Here is a 15,656-nt window from a genome sequence, read left to right as displayed (position 1 = left end):
CCGCTCCACCCCCCCCAAAACCCAGCCTCGGCCCAATCGCCGCCGCTAAACACGAATCAGTCCTCGCGGCGGCGAAGCAGGAAGAAGAGAAGATGGAAGTTGTGAGACCGTTAGCGCCGCCACCGATGCTCGGCGACGGATCCAGCGACAGCGATTCAAGCGTTGTGCTCACCGACGACAACAGATTGGAAGGGGGAATTGTGTATCAGGCTCAGCAAATGTTTAAGATGGAGGAGCATAGTTTCTTCGGCGGGGAGGAGCCCTGCAGCTCCGCCTTCTTCTCCGACGAGCACGTTCCGACTCTTGCTTGGTTTTGCAATGATCTCAACAGCGCCGGCGGCTGGTAAATGAACGGTGATTTATGAGACCAGCTGCTAAGAATTGTAAAAGGGCGGATTAAATTGTTGTATCGCAGTGGGAGATCGATGAACAAGATGGGATTTTTCCTTCGGTTTGCTTGAGAAATTTTTTGTAAAATGCACAGTGTATGTAATATTTACTTCAGTCTTTGCCTCCAGCTTGGTCTGTTAAAACTTTCAGGGAAGAGAAGTGCAGAAGAGGCTGTGTTAGATCTATATATCTTACAAATTAAAAAAAAAAAACGGAAACTTTAAATTGCTTGGAGATCAATTCCCCTGCAGGAAATATTACGTTAATTAATAATTAATTTTATATAAATACTTTAATATATTTAAATAACGTAATATTTCGAAGACTATAAGGTTGAGTAGATTTTTAAAAATGGTAAAAATATTATTTTTAAAACATTTTTTAATAAATAAAGTTGTAGAATATTATAGTTTATTTAATTTTTAAGTTTTGTGTAATTATCTTCCACCCAGAAAATAAGGATTGCTGTCTTCCGCACATGACTTGAAGAAAGCTATACCTGGATTATGCAACGGTTTCTGATTATACAAATTAGGGTGCAATTAATTGGGTGGGATTGCATTGATTTCAAAGAGAATTAGTGTCGAAATTGATTTTATGTGGCTTTTTTTATTGTTGAAATCAGAGCTAATCCAAAATGTTTAAAAATTGAATAAATTCTGACCATTTAAAGTTTAAAACATACATTTTATAGTAAATGATTGATTATATAGTTGTTTAGTTGAGATGACCATTAAGTTTTAATGAACAGGTTTTATAATATTTTAGATTTTAATTCAATTCAAATTTAAAGATATGTTTGTATAGCCTAAATTTTGTGGTGTAGATGAGTGAAGCTAGGCTGATGTTATGCAAAGCTCGGATATTTATGTCACTAGAGGAATTAAGCATAATTGTATCAATTATACCGGAGTAAATCAAAGGCAAATCCTACGATATTTAAGGCATGTTGTTGGATTTGTGTCTCATTTACATCCAATTTTTTCTGTCGTTAAACTAGGCGTTGACAATGTTAATTTCGTCTACTTTTCGTTGAAATATTCCGATGCAAATAATTTGTGTTCGTTTTGCGTCGTAATGGTGTCAAATTTGCTTATTCAAAATGTGCGTCGAGTTTTGGGTCCAAAAATATAAGAAGATGAATAAAAATGTCATGTTACCGTCAATACTGGTAATATTGGGGGTTGGATTTGATCTCTCAACCCTATTTTTGAAGAATGTATCTCTGTTCCTTCTAAATGGATGATTGCGGTGAAGAAATCTTTGATGTCAGTTGAATCAGCTATTTTTCTTACCATGTTTTAGATTAAATGAGTTTGATTTATCCATGTGGCAAGGGCAAGTCAATTTCCTGACTATGCTCCAATCAGATAGCATCTCATAGGTCGAGAAATCAATAATTGTTCACATAAGAGTCGCTCTCAGTTGAAAATTATGTTTCGTAGTGATGTCATGTGTAAGAACACCCGTCTCCCATCAAATTTGAAGCTCTTCAATCAAAGGCTGTAAGTAGACATTGATTTTCCCCTTTGTACTATGTGGACCTTGTCTGATAGGTGTCAAAAATAAGAACTGACAGTAATGCACATATCAGAGGGACAAATTTTAGTGCTTAATGATTGATGGCTAGCATGAGTACGGGGTTGTAGCGTAACTGTACGGGGTGAAGCCATCTGCACATAACCCAGTCTGATATTTTGTGCTTCAGCTGCAAAATTCGAGTAATTACTATGCCAAGCCATGTGGGGTTGTGAGCATGGATGCAAGCACTCTCTGAAGCTGAGGTATGAGCTAAAAAAAATAAAAAAAAAAACACTTGTATAGAGTATTTTTTAGGAATTTTACTTTTTTGCCCCTTTTATTTGAATTTATATGTACCGCAAAATCTGTCGGTTGCCTCAACTACATCGACCCTGTAATATATTATGCAGTCATTAATACAACAATTGATCTTTTGACATTGTAAATCTAACATTAATACCAACTTTTGGTTTTCTACGAGCCATGCGACACAAAATTCTCTGCATGTCCGTCTGTTTTAACAATGTTGCTACTTGATTGAATGTATCTCTGGGCATGTTAAAATATGATTTGGTAACTCTATATATGTTGTGCAACCATCCCATAAAAATTGTTGTGCAGCATTCAATAAGTTATAGAACCTTTGCGATTCAAGTTTCGGTAATTCAAGTTCATGTTGAACGCTCTCAACAAACTGATCTATTAGAGCATCAATAACTATTTCTTCATATGTGCTAGAATCAAATTCCTCTGCAGAAGGGGAATTACTTGTCGAGACATCTCTGTGTTCGAAATGAAATTATGGTTTTTGTTTACCTTGTGCGGTCCAATAGAAATAATTAAGTTTGAATATTTTGTGGTAAAGAATCAACTTAACTTCTTTGAGTGACAGAAATAATTGAGTTTTTGTGCTTCACAGAAGGTAGCTGAAACTTACCCTCTGAATGATAAATGAGCAACTCTAATGCCACATTCACGAATTTATCAACATCATTGAAGAACTCATATGCGAGTTCTTTTCATCCTAATATAATCTTGTATATATCTGAAATTTCAAATTAGGAATATTCATCTACAACAAAGAAATAGTTTTACGGATCAATAAAACTATTGCACAAAATAAAATTTAGTCGACACTAGCAGTAAGAAGTCGATACTACTTAGTCAACCAACCAACATAAATTCTACTAATAACAAACCCATCTAGCTTTTAACAAGATCAGGTGAACTCTTCTACTTCAACCAACTAACATTACTTCTACTAATAACATCCCTATCTATATCACTCTCACTTTGAACATTTGACCCGATCGATGCATTCCTCAGATTCAACCAACCAATTTTAATTCTACCAATAACATCCCCATCTATATCACCATCATTTTGAACAATAGACCTGATCGAGATATTCCTCCACTTCAACCAACCAATGTGAATTCTAGTAATAACATCCCCTTCTATATCACCGTCGATTCAAACAAGACCCAATGCATATGTTGCTTCACTTTAACCAACAAACTTGAATTCTACTAATAGGTGAATACATACCACTCAGTACTTATGTGCATACATAGCTAACACCTAAGCTTCAATTTTTATGAAATTTCATACATACTAGTCAATCCTTATGAATATACATACCAAACCCCGAAACTTCAAATTTAAGAAGATATTTATACATACTACTTGAAATCTTTTTTTTTTATGAAGATTTCAAACATATCACTCAATTCTTATGTATATACATACCTAAGACTTAAACTTCAAATTTTACATACATACCACAATTCATATCTTTGAATATTTTCATAAATACCACTCAATTATTATATATATATATATATATATATATATAACCTAAACTTCAATTTGTACATGCACACAACATTACCTATGCACTTGAATAAAAAATATATCACAAAAATACTTCATATATACCTAACACCTAAACATTACATATGAAAGACCCGTATCACTAAAAAAAATTAAATGACAAAGACTAACGCAAATGAATTACCTTCCTCAGTGTTTTCTGATTGGAGCAGAGCGAAAGAATGAGAACTATGGGAGTTTCGGTGGTCTCTATACATGTACGTTGTTACCTTCTCGGCTTGCTCTAATGGCGACTATTTTGCGAAGGTCCGTTCAAAAAGGCGATCGATTTGAGAAAACCCGTGAGGGAGAGGGAAAGGCACAAGGCTTTCAGCTGAGGAGCACACGAGTGTGGAGAGAAAATAAAAATTAGGCGGGAGGGATAAATAATTTAGGTCATTCGCGTTGGATTTGCGTCGAAGTTGCGTCTGATTATTTCGACACAAACAAGTAAATTATTTGCGTCGATTTTTTAGACTGAAAGTCGAAGCATAATCCGTCGCAACACCAAAATAAGTTGTCATTTTCAAAACACTTTTTATCACTGAATAAGCCGGCACAAATGTCATAATTTTTTTTTGCCGCTTAACAGCCGCTAATCCGATGTTAATATTTGCGTCGAAAATTTCCGAAGCAAATATCAAACACTAACTCTAGCTTCCCCTGTAGTGTGTTTTCCAAAAAAAAAAATACTTGAGTTGGAGCTCTACTCATGGCCCTAATATTAGGCTCGCGAGCCTCCTAAGGAGCTCAAATGAAGCTGTCATAGAAGCTCACCGAAGAAATCATTCAAGTAATCTATAATGAAAGAAAAAACGAAGTATTGTGACAACTTACAGAAGAAAACATGAACATGTAGGAATCATATTAGTTGAGTCAACTCTAGGCCAAGAAGTCGAACCTCAACATGCTCAAACTCAAACTTTAATTAATAAACTAACATGTATTTGAGCTCAAGTGCACGACTTGATAACCTCAGCTAGCCAGCTCGAGTTAGGTCAACTCACTTAGAGCCCTAACTAAATTAATTTTTATAAATAAAATCGATCTATTTGATTCCTATAAAATTTTAAAGTATTTTTCAACTATTAAAACAGGATTATTTTAATTTTTTTATCAACCGTTTTATTTATTTATTTTTTATTGAGAGAGAGATAGAATATATATATATATATATATATATATAAAAGATTAATCGTCGGGCGGACCCCCCATATATATATAATTTTTATTGTATTCGCTATTTAGATAAGCATCATATGAAAATTAGTGAAGGGGATTTTTCGATAAGCGAGCGGACAGCCGGGGGTCCGATAAGTTTGGGGTTGGGTGAGTTCACGTGGCTTTGGTATGCGGGAATGTGACGTCTTCTTATTCTTCAGTTTTTTTTTTAAAAAATTTAATTTAATTTAATTTAATTTAATTTATTGCTATTATGGGAATAAGAAAGATTCAAATAGATGGTGATCAAAATCCATTTACATTTAATCATTCCCCCTTTATAGTGGTATATATATATATATATATATAAGAAAAAAATAAATATGGCAATTAAAATTTTACTTGTATAACTTATTTATTTTAAAACTACAATAATATAAATTTTAATTAATTATATGTTATATTTATTATTCTATTAAATTAAAGAATATAATATGCTTTTTTTAAATAACACTCATTTATATATGTTCAAATTTATTGCTTGAATTTTACTTTTTTTTAAATTAGTGATTGTTGTAGCATAGTTATGATTTTGATAACTCGGCCATAACATTGTAACCTTACCTTATTCTACATAGTGAAATGAGTGAAACCTTGAATCTTGAAATATATAGTGAATTTTTTTAATTTTATTTGTGTGGTTTTTTTATATAGCGTCAAGGCATTGATTTATTTGTCTTAAATTTTCGAGCGCTCGATAATATTTTTGATGTAATATGAAAGTTTTGGGCAGTATAAATATAAAATATAATTGAGATTTTATATGGATAAATATATAAGAATTGGGAGGTCTGCATGAAAATTCTCCCAACTTGAAGTATGATATCACTAATCGCCATCCTAAAAATTCAGACGTGGCGATGAGCAAAATTTTATTAAGGGAAGAACTCTGCATATTTTTCATGCGACAATAGCTATGGCTCTGAGTACTACACGTGGACAAATTTTTGGGCAACAAATTTGTTTTCAAGCGTGACTAGAATCAAAATATTAAAGTTTTTCTTGTTATTTATAACCAATACATTATGATTCAAATACTTATGGTAGCATTTATTTAGCAAAAAAAAAAATGAAATGATTTTTTTAGTATTTTCATGATTTTTTTTATTAAAATAAGTATATGTTTATCGAAAATTTGTCAGTGTTTATCCTTAGGAGATCTAACGTTCCAAAGGAGGAGTATGATGAAGGAGAGTCCACTGACAGAAGACCATGAGATCCACTTATCCGATCGAGTGCAACAGTAGCCAACAAGGCCAAAACCGACTGAACCACATGGAGGGCCAATAGACGACCAAACGATCCAATTCCAAATCATTCGATGAGAAAGGTGGTAACAAGGCATCCGATCAATCATCGCTAAGGAGCCTGCCCGAGAGAAAATCTAGCTAGAGTTGTAATCGAGCCGAGCCGGGTAGATCATTGTTCAGCTTGGCTTAGTATAATTATAAGTTGTTCATGTTTGTCTTGAGCTTGTGTCGAGCTTTTACACATTTTTCAAGCTTGATTTGTTTAACATTTTCAATGTTTTAAACTTGCTTTGTACTGGATTTGCTTATGACAAGTGAACAAGTATTTAAACCAGCTAAAAATTCAAATGAGAAAAAATCTAGAATTTCATATAAAAGTTTTAATAAATAATTTTACAATTCTAATTAAAACTACTAATTTGTGATTAAAAACCCTATAATCTTTGATCTTTACTAATTAATTACATAATTCTTATTGATAATTCTATAAGAAAAATCTTTTTTCATTCTCTTTAACTCTAAATATCTCATTCTAAATTATCATTCACTTATTAATAAAATAAACTTAAAATTAATAGTTAAACTATAAATATTATTAATACAATAATATAGTACTATTAAATCTATAATTACATAAATTCTAATTAATTAAATTTAATATAAATAATATACCACTTATATTATGCTAGCTACTATTGTGCTTAGTAGTAAATATTTAACAAGTTACTTGTTGAACGACACACAAGTTTGCTCGTGTACATAAACGAATAAGTTCGACTTTGTTTATGTTTAGTTCATTTCAGCTTCAAGCTTTAAAAATTGTTCAAGCTTTGTTAATTTACTAATTTGAACGAATATGATCGAGTTTTAATTGAGTAGAATTCAAGTTGTTCATCAAGTACATTGATTTATTTACAGCCTTAGACCTAGCCCCTAGGCATCTCAACTCATACGGGTGATGTCCAGAAGCTCTGCCATCCATTGTCAAGGGTCCACAATAAGAGTACAATAGGCGAAAGAACTGATTCTGTTGAACCAAAGCTAATCAAGCTCGATCTTCCGACAACGTTGCCCAAGCATAGCCAATTGAATCGGTCTTGTAGACTCAAATCCAAACAAGCTTAGCCGACCAAGTCAGAGAGCACGCGCGAGATAGATTCATACTTGTAAAATATCTAAAATACAATATACAACCCCCATTAAAGAATAGGAGATCATTTTATGATAAAGGAGGATTAAATGGACTGACACGATAGACACAACATTTTACTATTCTTTATTGTTCACTGCTCTCTCTTTCTCTCCTTTCACTTGCGCTCTATTACTTAGTGTGTGATATACGGACAAATGAGAATTCAACGATCTCAAAATTGTTAACTTTCTTTAGATAAATTAAATAATAATTTAAATCAAACTCATATAAAAAATAATATAAATTTAAAATTGCATTAGTGAACATGGGAACCTGGACTTAAAAGAGAAGACTCAATAGAGCTCTAAAGCACTAAGGATTCTCGAGCTTCGTTTGTTCATCATTATCAGACCACAACTACTCGGTCATCGTTCTAGCTAAACCGTCACATAATAGTTGTTGCACTATCATCACCTCCCCCATCGGTTGCCATTGTATTGTAATTGTCACCGTCATCACCAGATTGACATTGTAGATCTTTCCATCATCTGTCCTCTATAGCCACTATCGTAGTTGAATCCATCAAATCACTACCAAACCACCGTCGTCGATGAGTTATTGTTATCACAACTAGATGATTGCTGTCGATATCATCATCATCATACCATTATCATCATTCAATTGTTATCATTCTTCAAACATTGTGCACTATAAGTTAAAACCACTAATCGACGTAATAAACATTTCAACTAGCCTAATTGAGATAATCTATCACAATTTATTTTGCATGCCATAATAAATAAAATATCATGAATTAATTATTGAAATTCATAATCTTAATCGCTTTCCAACTCTTGTGCCGCGAATCACGTAAAGATCATCCCTAAATTGTGTGGTCGAAAATTAAGAGACGGACACGTGTTTCTCTGGCACAAGACGCTCTGGAACTCTGCGGTGGTCCTCACCGCACATTGTCCTGCCGTGCCGCCGCCCGTCCGTGCCGCATTGCGGTTGGTCACCTCCTCTGCCACGCCAGAATCCAAGCTGGTTTCCTGCTCCCCACCCCAATAAGCCACTCCGGATTACCGTCCACCCCATAAGCCAATCTGGATTACCGTCAAAAGGTTTATTTGGGTAGCTTGTGTGATGCCCGCGGATCGACGGTCGGGTCGATTCATGGCTTGCATTTAGTACGCGGGCAATATTTTCAAAAATATGTAAACTAAATACTTATATGTCATTTTGAAAGATGCTGCCAGCACTTAAAAGCTGCCACCAAATTACTTTGTTTTTTTCAAATCCGTTAAATGTAAATTTAATAATTAATATATTTATGTTAATAAAAAATCTATATTAAGTTATTTTATTTTTTTCGGAATTTAATGGGGGGAGACGGCTGAGTTGGGATGGCGGTGTGAAAATGGAATCTAGAGTCTGGACCACGAAAGGGCCCCGCTGCCCCACCCGCACGTCACGTCTTCGCGAATCGCGACACGAGAGGAAAGCGACTTTTGTTTCAGGGGATTTATTACAATAAGAACCCCTTTATCTTGACTTTTAGCCATTCACGGCCGTGGGAATATTTACGACAGGGTTATTTTTATAAATAGGATAGGTCTCTGCACGTGATCGATGCCTATGGCCTAGCACGGAATTTTACGAGCAAGCTCGGCCGCTACAATAAATATGCAAAATTAAGCATATTTTTCATTTTAAAGCCCATTTACCTTCATATTACATTTTTTTTTTGTTTATTTACAAATTTAACATCTAAATATTTATATTTATATGCATTAAATATCACGATCATTATTTTTAATTGAAATATAAATTTTGATGTATAAATTTATGATATTATGTGGTGTCTATGTGAATTTCCCTACTTTTAACTGTTTGTAACTAAGGTATGTTAAAAAAATTTAATTACATGGTGTATAATTAAGTGAAAATGTTATATATATGTATAATAAAGTGAAAATTAGATATATATATATATATATATATATATATATATATATATATTGTGAATAGAACACCTCACGAATTCAGAGAAATGAGGTCTACTCAAATGAGTCGTTGAATTTCTTATTTATTTGTGATTAATCTCTCATCTCAAATTTTAGTAATGCATGGTTAAATTAGGATAATCCGTCATATTCGTAAATTTGAAATAAAAAAAATAATTTATTTTATTTTTGTTATTTGATTTGAAGTACACTAAAAGCACCCAAAACATAAGTGTGATTTATGAATCTAGCACCGAGATGATATTTTTGAAGTTCCTAACCAATGTGCTTATGAGTGTCTCGATCAAATCATTGAGAATTTGATAAAAATGAAAAATAAGAGTTGGGGTTTTACCATGAAATTTGATATTTGAGTTAGAATTTGAAAAATAGATGAACGATGTTGCTAAATTTGTAAATAGAAATTTTTCGGGTCCTATGTATGTACTATTTTTTTATGATAAATTTGAAATTCATCAAAATCTTATAAATTTCAAATGTAACAAAATTCACAGCAGATGACTTTGCCTTTCTTAATCGTAGTTGTTGCATTTCACCTGCCTCCAATGTTTTTCGATCAATTATTTATTGCTGCATGTCATTGTTCAATTTTGCTTATCATCACAGATGCATGCTAGAAAATTCACGGCAGTAGAGCAGCAGACTGTCGTCTCAGCGCGATACGAAGATTTAACACATACTCATAAAACAAAATGCAACTAACAATGACACTAGAAATTTTTACGTGGAAAAATCGAAAAAGAAAAACTATGGGGTCTGACTCAGCCGAAGAGTTCACTATAAAAAGATGATTACAGTTGCTACAATTTGTTCCACAGGCGGGAAAGGATTACTTGGTTTCACAAGCTACAACATCGACGTGCTGATAATTTTATTGCTAAGAACGGACGACGACACAATTTATGAATTGCTGAGAAGGGACCTCCGGTTGTGTTATATTGAATACCTTTGAGACCTATTAGACATGAGGTCGTAATGGCTTGGGATGACGGATCCATGATATCCTAACTTGTCTATCTCTTATCTTTATCGATTAGGACTACTCTGCCTTTCTTTTGCTACCCTATTTGAGACATGTCGCTCCCTTTGATGTTTCGTTGATGTTGTCAAATAGGCTGCAATAGTGAATAGGTTGTCATGCATTTAGGATAGGTTGATTCACCTTCTAGCCTTATGCTTTGATTAGGGCTTGAAAGCATAGTATAAACTCTATGAGTCAACGAGGTTATGTCATAGGTCTCAATTATCGATGAGTCACTACCCGATTGGAATGAGAGAGACCCACTCTCTACCCTGTGACTTAGTGAGAGCTCTGATAGTATCGAGATGTTCCTGTCAAATAATATTCTTTTGTGACCCCCTTTACTAGTAATCATATGAGTGTAAACAAGACTTCTTTTATCTTGAGTATTATTGGGCATACCCCAAGATGTAATTAATCAAAGGGATACGTTCATTTGGGAGTTGCGCTTGACCCCGGAACAGGCTAACACATGTGACTTTCCAGTTGTGGGTTGCTTTCGTTGGGTCTTCTTCATGGATATGTTCCAATGCATTTTCGATCCGATCTAATTTTGGATGTATGCTCTTGTTCTAATGCGCAAAATTTATCTTATTAAAGTTCTCCATGTTATTTCTCCTTTTTTTCTAGATTAGTTGCAAGTTCTTTTGATTCCTCTTCTCAAGATCATCCATATGATTCATAAGAGAGATTGCTTGAAAAAGGAAATCATATGACAATAAGCAAGTTGGCGACTCAAAAAAGAAAAAAAGAGAAAAAGAACTAAAACAATTTATAAGTATTGTTCTAAGCTTTTATATGTTTGTAACATCATTTAAACCAAGCTTGGCATCACAATAAAATAATATATTAGTCAATTTATCAAATGATCTCTCCACATTTCTACAAATCTAAAGTTAATGGTCAGATATGTGCCTCAGGTAAAGTCATGAAAGAAAGCATTGAAAGGCAAGTGTTTATTATTCTAAAGAAATACAATATAAAGTATATTTTTTACAATTTTTATTTTCAATTTCCTTAAAATTCAACAAAGAAATTTGCACTTTCCAATCAAAATATTTGTAAACCTACAACAAATCCCTTTTCAAATTCAGCACTTATATTACAACAAAGAAACATGGAAATATCAAGTGCTTATACTTGTATACTTGGAGGTAGATGGACTATGAGCAACAAATGTAAGATAAACCCTTGACCCAAGTGAAAAATTTGTTTGGAGAGAAGGGTGGGTTGGTAGAGATGCTTTCACTATGAAAGCAACTGTTAAAAAAATCAAGAAGTATTCAAGGAAATAAAGTTAATAGAAAAAAAAAAACTATGAGAGGCGATAAAGAGAGATGTTGTTTCACGCACTAGCTATATAAGTATAGGAGGGGAAAATGGATTTCCACCATTACTTGTTAGTCTTTAAGAATAAATAACTTTATGAAAAAATCATGGGTGTTCTTAAAGAGGCGAGGCTTTGGAACTCCAAGCAGTTTAAGCTTAAATGGGAGATCCTACTGAAGATTTGTCTTTTATATATGGGAAATTTTCATTAATGAATACAAATGTTATATAAACAACATATATGCACTTGACATGTTGAAGAAAAAGCTCCACTCATAGAATAAGAATAAAAGAAAGCTTCATGTATTTCTTTTTTAAACTGAGAAGGTAGTAGTTTATTTTTCTTATTTCTTTCTTACCCTTCTACCTCTAGTATAGAGGCGGATCACGTGTATAGGCACCAAAAAATCCATCATGGAGGTTATAGCTTCATCCAAACCTTGTAAAAGTGATGAACTCAATGATGATTAAGCTGTCAATAGAGACTAACAAATAATTAAGTGGATATCTATTCAATAATATCCCTATGAGTCATGTCCAGATTGTTGAACGAGCTAGTGGGAGTTAAAATAAGCCTTTGAACTCGATTGACGAGTAGGAATTCAAGAGTTATGAAGTTGCTTTGGTTAAGTTATATAGAAGGCTAAGCAAAGTCTAAGTTAGAAATATACAGTCAATTAAGAAAAAAATAATAATAATTTGAAAGAGATAGATGATATGATTAATTGGCAACACAATTAAAAGGTAAGATAATGCTAAGCTATTTGATCATTATGTTTTTCAAGGTGCATGTTCCAAGGCAAGCAAAGATAATAACAGGATCGCAACAATCTTTTTCTCAAGGCATTTGTACTTTGATTTAATAATTGTTCAGTATGTTCCATAACCAATTTATACATTACATTCTGTTTAAGAATAAGAAGGCAATTTTAATCATATAAATTGTATGCATTTATGAGAAAATAGTCTGCATTTGGTTTACAATTCAAACTCCATTCATTGATTTCATTTATCTTGAACCAACACATCTTAAGTCTTCTTTGGAAAGTGGCTCAGATTTGTAATATGGGTTCGCTCCAATTGATGGAAACTAATGGGTGTCTACACATTTTTTGGCTTGATGCAAAGACCTATTTGTATGTATATGCATGCACAAGTGTGCATTAATTTGTATGCTTATGTTAAGTCATTTCCCCACACTACAATTACATCATTGTGTGCTGATTGTATTCTGACCATTTTCTTCATTTTACTACAAAATACTTTTCAAATTATTTTAGATAAACTCTCTAGAAAAAGAGAGAATAGATGACATCGAATAATAATTAGCATGGGAAGCTAGAGTGGAAGAAAGTAATAATTGTATGGGTTAATTTCCTATAGTAGAAAACGAAAGACAATCCATCCAATCTAAAAGAGAAAAAGATGGGAATCTCCTCCTTCTCAAGTTCTCTTATTAAACTTTTTTTAAAATACATAGAGCACAATTCTTGTAAAAGGGTAATCTTCTCTCAAACTATATATAATTATATATTAAGAAGTAGAAATCTGCCTTAATAGTTTATTCATACAAAAAAAATATCATCTCTTAATAATTATAGATATGTATATCCATAAACTCAATTTTTTCCACTTTGTTTCATTTATCTTTAATTTGTATATATACAAGAGCTTAAGCATTTTTATCTTATGTGCAATCCATTTTTTTTTCATTTAACTTCTTATTATGATTCTTCATAATAGTATATTATATTTAATCAACTTTTAGCCATGATGCTTAATGTTTCAATGTAATTTACTGTTTCCTAGAAACTTTGAATGTCTATCAAATGAATATGCTATAGCTTCAAGGTTTATACAAAGTGACTCAATGAGTTGCCTTATTCATTTTGAAATAGTTATTCATCCCCTCAATTTAAAATGGTATATATTCCACTCAAAGTTATTCTCTATTCTCATTTTATATTTTATTAGTAGGTCATTTAGCTATCTATATTCCACTCATAGGGTATTTTTAGTAAATCATATCATATTATAATTTCAAGTGCTCGTCTAAGAATTTCCTCTTAGTCACTTATTTTCTAGATTTTTTGAGTATATTCCTTTTATTCCATCTCGCTAAGCTTGCATTCATATGATATATGCATAAAGTTATCCCTATAGCGTAAAAAAAAATGAAGAATCAATTAATTTTCTTATTGCATTTGTCTGGAAACTAATCTATAAATTTTAGAAGTCTTAACTTCTATCAACTTTTGTCATTCCCTCCCGTCATATCTAAATTGATACTTCTGAGATGATCAACTTTGAACCTATTTTATGTTGATCAAAAAGATAAAATAAATTTATCATTTATCATATTTAATATTTATAGATGTGGCATTATGCAATTTATATGTTAATGAAGCCACTCACAGAAATTGAGATGGACAAGAAACCATGCTCCTCAATCAATAAAATAGTACTATGAAATCTTAGGAAAAATATCTCCTTACACAAAGGAAGCCCTAACATATTATATACATTATTATCTATTACAAAATAACTATATTGTTCTTTACTTGACTTTATCGTTGGGCCTTCCTTTCATGTGTTTGTGAGGTCATTAAGTCAAACATAGCCCATCTTTTTTTTTTATTATATGTAGTATGCTTTGAAATTTTTGTTTGAGAGGACATGTTTTATTGTATAATATTATTTACAACATACTTTTGATTGTTTTGATACTTCAAAATTCATTTTTTTATGTAATTGAATAAAATAGTCTTATAAAATAATATAATCTGCACTAACTTGATCCCAATTATTGTTATGAAAATGTTGTGAGGGTGAAGGTGACATTTTGAGGATGATGGCTGATAGAAAATGGCTGAACTATAGTTGAAAGGCAACGATAGAGCAATGATAGGTAGGCGTTGGTGATAGAATGATGACAGTCGTTTAGCAGTGATAAAACAATTGTTGCCAGGTGACGGTAATCGGACGATGGAGGTTAGACGATGACAGTCGGATGATATTGGTCAAGGAACCGTACAAAACATAGCTATATGGTTCTTGAAATCACCTATCTGTCTTAACACGTAAGCTCAAATTGTCTTAATGCAGTGAATATAGGTTTATTTATAACATTGCAGGTGGGATATATTGATAAATCTAATCAAATGTTTGTAACGCTCCATCAAATAGCTTGTACAAATCATATGATCATTGAATGTTCATTCATCAATTAAGCTCCATATGAATGCAAAATTGAAGTTAGTTTATATGGATGAGGTTGGACTATTTTTGCTATTGTTGACTTTGCCTTATTAAAACATTTAATTGAAATTTATATATGAGAAGTAGTTAGATATGTAAATACAAAAAAATTCAGTGATATGTATGTAAATTTTCCAATAAATTTTGAGGCTAGAACTGTCCTGAAACTCAATTTAAATAGTGTCCAATAAAATGTATTCAGAAGAACTGAGCAGACTTCAAATGCTGAATGTTAATTTGTATCACCATTTAACTCATACTAGCTTTTTTATAACCCCACGGCACGACAACTAAAGCGACAAGAGAAATAGAAAACAAATTGAGAACAGAGTTGAGATTTGAAAGAGAGTTGAGAGATAATAGTAGCCGGCCGTGTTCAAAGAAAACCCTCTATTACTTTTTAATTTTTTTGTAAACCGCTTGTAAAGAATATATATATATATATATATAAATAAAGAATGGTCGAAGACTAAGATACGAGCCCCGCCCCTCATGTGTCTATAACTCGAGTATCACACCCTACACTCGGGAGGAATCGAACCTCAAACCAGAGGGGACTTACAACTGACAAACAGATGTTCAACTAACTCTTCTGAGTACGCGGCATATATATATATATATATCGAATAATAATT

At 32.6% G+C, this 15,656-nt stretch overlaps 1 protein-coding gene across 1 annotated transcript in view; it reads left to right on the top strand.

Annotated features, from left to right (window-relative positions):
- Positions 1 to 507, top strand: part of LOC110021372 (homeobox-leucine zipper protein HOX20-like) — a 1,706-nt gene extending 1,199 nt beyond the window's left edge. Inside the window, exon 3 of the mRNA XM_020719840.1 lies at positions 28 to 507. Within this exon, the coding sequence (XP_020575499.1) occupies positions 28 to 347 (320 nt within the window). The 3' untranslated portion in view covers positions 348 to 507. The remainder of the gene's footprint in view (positions 1 to 27) is intronic.
- Positions 508 to 15,656: the final 15,149 nt, after the last annotated feature.

The sequence above is a fragment of the Phalaenopsis equestris genome, unplaced genomic scaffold, assembly GCF_001263595.1.
Source record: "Phalaenopsis equestris unplaced genomic scaffold, ASM126359v1 Scaffold000134, whole genome shotgun sequence".
Classification (NCBI taxonomy): domain Eukaryota; kingdom Viridiplantae; phylum Streptophyta; class Magnoliopsida; order Asparagales; family Orchidaceae; genus Phalaenopsis; species Phalaenopsis equestris.
This window is presented reverse-complemented; position numbering and strand designations above follow the sequence as displayed.